The following is a 7,898-nucleotide window of genomic DNA, read 5'->3' as shown; positions in this document are numbered from 1 at the left end:
CTAAAAAAAAAAAAAAAAAACAAAGTAGAATGGATGAAGTGTTTTGTGCTTAACAAAATACAGGTTATACTTTTCAGTACCCATTTTATAACTACTATATCCTGAGAACTTAGTATGAGCTACATACTCTGGACTTGTCAATTAAAACAAACACTCTGTCCTCATATAGCTCACATTCTAGGACAGGAGTCAGGCACACAAAGAACTACCTGTGGGGTGATGCTAACAAAAAACAAAGCCGGAGAAAGGGACCAGACAGTGACAGATCACCTGATCAGTCCTCAAGAGAAACCTCAGGCCATGTGCTCATCAACCCAGGTTTGTACAAATAGAAGGATAAACTAGTACGCAAATATACATACTACCAGAGCAGCTGTGCTGCTGTAATTCAGGTTTTCATGGAGAAAACTGCAGATTATCCTGAAGCTGTAAGAAATCTAGCATATACTTAACTCGGTTTCCCCCAATGATAACATTTTGCAAAAGTACAGCTTATCACAATCAGAATTATCAGCATTGACACACACCCACACACAGCTAAGTGCAGGGAGCCATCAGTAAAAAACACATGAGCATCTTCTCTTGACATAAAGCTTTTAGGTTTAACCTTGGGAACTGCCAGGCAATACATTACCCAAGGCACATGACCTTTATTTTCCCTCCGCTAGGAAGATCTCTCCTGGTCACTCCAGAGATGGGTGTAACTAACCTGTTGGGAACTGGACAGCCCACCTTTAATCTTTTTGGGAGAAGAACATTCTATGAAAGACCTTTGAAGTCCCCCAATATAAATAAAGCAGGCGGGGCTCTATTTTGCCATTAGTATAGAAGCTCGATCATTCTGATAGGCTAACCTGTCCAGCCCTGGCTTTTTGAAAATATTTTGAGTCCTTCATTGTTTTATTTTTCCTAGCTTTTATTTCTCAGCTAGCCCATTCCACTGAGGGGAACCAGGTGAGAGCTCAGGATAGTGAACATTTCCATCACAAGAACCCTGCTCTGCCCTTTTATTACCAATTCACCTCCTTCCTTCCCCCCTCCACATCTCCACATCATTACCCTGTCTCTAACCCCTGACAACCACCAATCCAGTCTCCATTCCTAAAATGATGTCATTTTTCAAATATTATATAAATGGAATCATACAATAAGTAAAAATGTGAGGATGGCCTTTTCACCAGCACAATTTCCTTGAGATTCATCCAGACCACTGCAGGTATCAGCAGCCAAGTTCCTCTTTACTGCCAAGCAGTTTAAACAGTCACCATTGAAAGACTTCAAAGCTGATTGCAGCAGTTTGGGAATGTTACGACTAAACCTGCGAGGAATACTGGTATACAACTTTTTGTGTGAACCTATGTTTTCATTTCTCCAGGATTAATACCCAGAGGTACAGCTGCAGGGTCACTGCAACAGAAATTGAAATGTTGGGTTGTATAAGAAACTGCCAAACCACTTTCCAGAGAAGCCATACTATTTTATATTCCCACGAACAGTAATGAAATAACCCAGTTCGCCACATTCTCACCAGCATTTGGTGTTGCTTTTTAAAAACATATATTACTTGTTTTTCCACACAAGCTTTTATTGGTGTACAAGGCCTTCCACATGAACAACCTTCTACTCTAGCCTCCCTCTCTAACCAAGTCTCCTATTTCTGCCCTTCATTTTGCCACTGGCCACCTCCCATCCCTGTGATATGGAAAACATTCCTACCTTCTGTTCACTCTACCTGGACCTCTCTTCTTTCACATATCCAATGTTCACCCCTCTTTCTGTGCCAGTGCTACCTCTCAGTGCAGCTCACCTTCAAATCCTGCCACCTCTCCTCTCAGTCCGCTGTTGTTCTCCACAGTATCTGTCATTGCTGGTCTTGTTCCCTGGGCCCAGAACAGTGCCTGATACACCCTAGGCACTGTGTAAAAGGGATCCTTTCAGTCACCCAGTCAGACCCCACTTAGGGCCTCATGACCAGTAGCTGGGAGCACAACCTACTTCACAGCTACACAAAAGCTCTGCTCAATGGCTCTAGGACAAATGTCACATGGCCTCAGCTACACCAGGACACACTCTTCCCTTCCAAATGCAACAACAGAGGTGAGGCCCAGATGCAGCTCCTCAACTCTAATATGCATATAAATCACTCACAGAACTTGTTAAAATGCAGGCTCTGATTAGGTAGGTTCAAGGGTAGACAGAAATGCTGCATTCTTCAAAGCCCCCAAGAGACAGCACACACAGTCCTGAGATCACACCAGAACAGCAAGGATCTCTGATCTCAACACAGACTCTGGGTCCTGAGCTGATTCAATTTATCACAACATTAAAAAGTTCCTTCTCACTGTCTGAATAGACTGAATGTCCTGAGGGTGGACCCACTCAGAGGCAGTTTACCAAATAGCTGACTCTCCTATAGGGGCTGGCAGTGATGGAGGTGGGGACTCTTAAGGTGCATAAAACACACCACTCGCACATTCTAAAAGCAGGAAAATGTGAAAGTTTGCCTAAAGTTGTCTTTTTAAAAAGAAATCCTACAAATCAATTAATAAGAACTATATACACTATATACACTGCTATGAAAAAAATACAATATAGTGTCCTACAAACAAAAGCAAACACTTAAATGCTTGCCTATGCATTTAAAAATCTGGGAAGAAAAAAGAAAAAAAAAATCTGGGTAGAAAACAAATAACTGTTATCTTTTGGGAATAAGACTAGAAGAGTGAACTGGGGGAGATATTCTGCTTTCCATCTTCATGCTGTTTGAGGATGTTTTTATGGTATATATGTGTAACTTCTATAATTTTTTAAACTAGTTAATAAAAGCAGCCAAAAAAGAAAAGCTTCCCCAAAGCAGTCCTTTCACTATTTTAATCTAGGAGTGGGCAAAATGCAGTTTGCCTGATTTCAGCCAGTCCACATGCTAAGAAATGCTTTTACATTTTTAAATGGCTATGAAATTTTAAAAATATTGTCACACTGGGTGTGAGAACAAGTTTCTTGTTTTGTTGCACCTCCAGAAAAATGTTGGCACCAAATACTATTAAGATTTTTTTAAGGATTAATAAAAACATAAGGACTAGTATTTTCTCACAGTACCTTGGAGGTTGAGAACAGAATGTCCACATACAGCCAGTCTCTGATGCAGACAGCATTTTTTTTTTTTTAGATGTAGATGGACACAATACCTTTATTTTATTTTTATGTGGTGCTGAAGATCAAACCCAGTGTCCTCCACATACGAGGTGAGCACTCTACCACTGAGCCACAACCCCAGTCCCTGCAGACAGCATCTTGATAATGCAGGTGCCCGCCACACCCACACGGCTGGGCTTACCTGGGCAGTGTCTCCTTCGTTCCTGCAGCAAGCACACTATCCAGCTCACAGCCTAAGAGTTGGAGAAGGGGAAGGTGGAGACAGGAGTAAGGCAGGGCACTGCTGCCCAGAGCCCAGGGCTACAGGTTGAATTTTCCTACCACCACCCAGAAATTCCTGCCAGTGAGTGGAACAAGGAGCCCTCTGGCAGGGACCAGCACAATAATATCAGATTTCTTGGCATTCTGATTTAGAATTCACAATTTGTTTTCCCCAAGAAAGCATTGTTAAAATGTTGGTTTATTTCTACCATTAACACTACTTCCTTGTAAGTTAAACAAGTTAGTGGGTTTCAGCTTAAAAAGCTAAGTATGGGGAGCCGGGCGCAGTGGCGCATGCCTGTAATCCCAGCAACTCTAAATAAAATACAAAAAAGGGCTGGGGATGTGGCCCAGTGGCTAAATGCCCCTGGGTTTAATCCCCAGTACCAAAAAGAAAAACAAAAACACCTAAGCATCGGGCCAGGGTTGTAGCTCAGTGGTAGAACGCTTGCTTCACATGTGTGAAGCACTGAGTTGGATTCTCAGCAACACATATAAATAAATAGGGGTCCACTGAATGAATGAATGAATGAATGAAATATATATATATATATATATATATATATATAAACAAAAAAAAAAAAGCTAAGCATCATTTACATCCTTTTAGTAGGAACTCCCCCACCCGCAGCCCCTGAATTCCAAATGTTCTCATAAATTACTTTGAACAGCAATCTGTCCAAGTTCTCAGGAGCTACACAGAACATATTTTCTGGCTCCACAGTTTACAGGGCAGCTGAAGGGGTAAGATTCTTTGGTTGATAAGTCACATGCAGAGCTTGCAGGACAGCTCCTGCAGGCAGCTAGGCCAGAGTGAGTGAGACCACACAAGACCTAACACTCACTCAAACCTGAAGGACACTGAGGATGTTCCTAGCACCTGGCGTGAGTTCCTTAGGCACGTAAAGCAACAGACACGCCACCCGGGCCCTCTCCTGTTAACACACCCACCACAGGGAAGCAGGGAACTGAGGCTGCAGTGGACAGGGAGGGACCTCTGACAGATGAAGCAACATGACTCATGCTAGCCCAGCATCTGCTGGCGTGAGAGCTGAGACTCTGCTGACAGACTACTGAACGCCCTGGCCTCTTGTTTATAGTAGGGTCCAGAGGTTCTGCAAAGTTTCTAAAGGTGGCTGAAGCAGTGGACTTCTTTCTGGAAGATGTCAGAAAACAAGTCCACAAGCATTTATGTGACGCTGGTACTTGAAGACAGCCTTTCAGATGTTACTAAAGAAACCAACCTAAAAGCCCAAGGTTCTCATGCATTCCCACCAACTACAGAAACAAAGACACAGGAAGGATCTGAAAAAGCCCCTTCTTACTCAGGTGGGCGTGAACAGGTTTTAAGACCTCATCTACAGGAGAAGTGTGGTTTTAGAAGTGAGCTTCACACTATCAGTGAAGAACTGAGATCCAGACTGAAGGCTAATGAGAGGAAAAGAAGGCACAATCTACCAGCAAACAGGGCACGTCAAGGACCAAGGCCAGTCCTACAAGAGAAAGGCAGAGTCCTACGTGAGATGTGGTCATGGTTTGAGATGCAGGAACTGGGCAACTTGGAGGACCAGGATAGGAAAACCTTCCACAGCACCAGACTGAGGACAACTCTTTGGTTCTTGTTGACTCCTGCTGAGGAAAAGTAGTCAAGACATTTCAAGAGAGCAGGACAACACACCGAGGCTAAACAAGGAGATGTTAGATTTGGTGGTCTCTCAGGAGCGGAAGCTGTCCTCATGACAGATAACTGGCCCTGGGGCCAAGGGGGATGCTTTATGAGGACTCCCACTATTCCTGATGTCTCTGCTTTTGCCTCTTCTCCATCCTACAGCAAGACAGACTGGGTTTTCTTCAACTGTTCCTGGATGTCTAGTCAGCAGGAGACAGCTCACGGAAGAGCCCACTAAGCCTCCTGCCACACAGCACCATCTCCCTGCCCCTTCAGTGTCCTGCTCCATCAGAACAAATGAGCAGACACTAGGGGAGTCTTTTTTTTTTTTTTTGGAACCAGGGGCACTTAACCACTGAGCCACATCCCCAACGCTTTTTAATTTTATTTAGAGACAGGGTCTCACTGTTGCTTAGGGCCTTGCTAAATTGCTGAGGCTGGCTTTGAACTCAAAATCCTCCTGCCTCAGCCTCCCAAGCCACTGGGATTACAGGCAGGCGCCACCACACCTGGCAAGGGGAATCCTCTTTATCCACATCCCCCAAAGGCAAGGTCCTCTGAGAAGCCAGCTTCACACATAAGACAACCCTCCCCCCCCTTTATTTTGGGGGGGGGGGGTGCTAAAGAAAATAATAAACTTTCAATAGTCTGTATCTTGAGTTTCTGGTCTGGCTACAGGCAGAGCAGTAGCCTCTTAGTAGAAGGAGATGCTGGATTTGCCTCCCAGGGGGTTCAAGACCTTGTTGTGTAGGCGAGGCCTTGGCCCCAGCCTGGGCTGGTAGCTGACAGCCATGGGCATGGGCTCAGTCGCCTTGGCGTGGTCTACTCCTCTCGAGCTGCCCTTCTCTCCCAACTCTTCTCAGAGAGAGGTGCTTGTTGCAGCTTTAGGGTCTGGTTTTGGGTCTTCTCATTCACCCAAGAACACATGATCCTTGGGTTTGTTTGGGTGTGCCAAAGGTGAAGTGGCAGTGACTAGGTAACCAAAAATGTCAGTGGTCTTCCCGTTAGGTGGGTTCAGATATTGTGGGATCTGCCTAGGAATCAATTCAAAGATACTCCCTCATTTCCCCCTGGGGGTTTGTCACCTTGGGTACATTCTGAGGTTCTTCAGTTGGTCCAAAAATATTCAACACCATACTATTGGGCCAGCTTGAAGGAACAGCTTCTTCTAGACTTCCAAAAAGATTGCTGGATTTGGGGGCTGGGGATGTGGCTCAAGCGGTAGCGCGCTCGCCTGGCATGCGTGCGGCCCGGGTTCGATCCTCAGCACCACATACCAACAAAGATGTTGTGTCTGCCGATAACTAAAAAAATAAATAAATATTTAAAAAAAAAAAAAAAAAAAAGATTGCTGGATTCTCCTTCTGAAGTCTTCCTGATCCTATAGGGCCCAGTAGCCAGCCTCAGCATCCATGCCCTGGAATATGTCGGCCACTGTCCTGCGCCTCAAGGCTTCATATTGTTAACTTCATCCCCTAAGTTGATCTACAGATTCAATACAATCAAATCAGAATCCCAGAGAGAGGGGGTGGGGCTGTAACTCAGTGGCGGAGGGCTCACACGTGTGAGGCACGGGGTTCGATCCTCAGCACCATATAAATATAAATAAATAAAATAAAGGTGTTGTGTCCGTATACAACTAAAAAAATTTAAATAAGAAAAAGAATCCCAGATGGCTTCTTTGTAGAAATTGACAATGCAATGGACCCAGAATAGCTATAAAAATCTTTAAAAAGAACAAAATTGGAGGACTCACATTTCACAAACTGAAACTGGTACAAACTTCAGTAATCAAGACTGTAGGGTACTGGCACAGGACAGACATATAGATAATGGAGTAAAATTGGGAGTCCAGAAATAAATCTATACATTTATGAGCAGTTAATTTTCAACAGGGTGCCAACATGATTCAATGGGGAAAGAATATTATCTTCAACAAACAGTACTGAGACAATTGGATATCCACATATTTAAAAAAAAAAAAAAAAAAGTTGGACCTTTACCTTAACCACATTCAAAAATCAACTCAAAATGGATCAGACCTACAAGTAAGAGCTAAAACTCTAAAATTCTTAGAAGAAAACACAGGAATAAATCTTTGTGACTTTGGATTAAGCAATGGTTTCTTAGACAAAACACCAAAAGCACAGCAACCAAAGATAAAATAAAAGAAGCTGGACTTCATCAAAATTTAGAACTTTGGTGCTTCAAAGGATACTGTAAGGGAGAAAGATTTTACAAATCGCATGTCAGATAAGGGTCTAGCATCCAAATATATAAAGCACTGATGTAAATCAACAAGAAAAAATACAGATAACTCTAAACTAGAAAATAGAAGAGAATGAGGACAAGTGCTTATAAGCTAATTTTAAGAAAGTCTGGATCCCTGGACTTACTGCTGAACTTCCTCAGACTTTTTTGTCTTATAACGAACTCTTACCTCTGCCCTGCTCAAGCTATTACAACGGGCTTCTGTCATTTGCAGCTGAAAGTAATCCTAACCAAATTAATACCAACTACAGCTGCGGTTTCTTTTATCATTTTTTATTTTTTTGTAATTGTAGATGGATAGCATGCCTTTATTTTGTTTCATTTTTGTGTGGTACTAAGAACCAAACCCATTGCATCACACATGCTAGACAAGTGCTCTGCCACTGAGCTACAGCCTCAGCGCCTATAGCTGCGTTTTGTTCTAATCAAGTCTTCTTGGTTCTACCATCAAAATCCAGTCACTCCTCACCTTGCCCACTGCCCATCCCTTACATAATTCAACATCATTTCTCACCCAATGGATCACTGCAATGGCTTTCAG

The 7,898-nt window shown here is 43.2% G+C and overlaps 1 protein-coding gene across 3 annotated transcripts in view; it reads right to left on the bottom strand.

Annotated features, from left to right (window-relative positions):
- Htt (huntingtin) overlaps positions 1 to 6,332 on the bottom strand; it is a 136,503-nt gene extending 130,171 nt beyond the window's left edge. For 2 of the 3 annotated variants that reach the window (XM_015481901.2, XM_048784076.1), the window contains exon 1: positions 6,172 to 6,326. In XM_015481901.2, coding sequence (XP_015337387.2) covers positions 6,172 to 6,182 — 11 coding nt within the window. In that variant the 5' untranslated portion in view covers positions 6,183 to 6,326. Of the gene's footprint in view, positions 1 to 6,171 lie in introns of all 3 variants that reach the window. The other variant, XM_048784077.1, reaches the window with a different exon arrangement.
- Between the last annotated feature and the right edge of the window lie 1,566 nt (positions 6,333 to 7,898).

Source organism: Marmota marmota, unplaced genomic scaffold (assembly GCF_001458135.2).
Source record: "Marmota marmota marmota unplaced genomic scaffold, marMar, whole genome shotgun sequence".
Lineage (NCBI taxonomy): Eukaryota > Metazoa > Chordata > Mammalia > Rodentia > Sciuridae > Marmota > Marmota marmota.
Note: the sequence above shows the minus strand (reverse complement) of the source record. Positions and strands in the feature narration are given on the sequence as shown.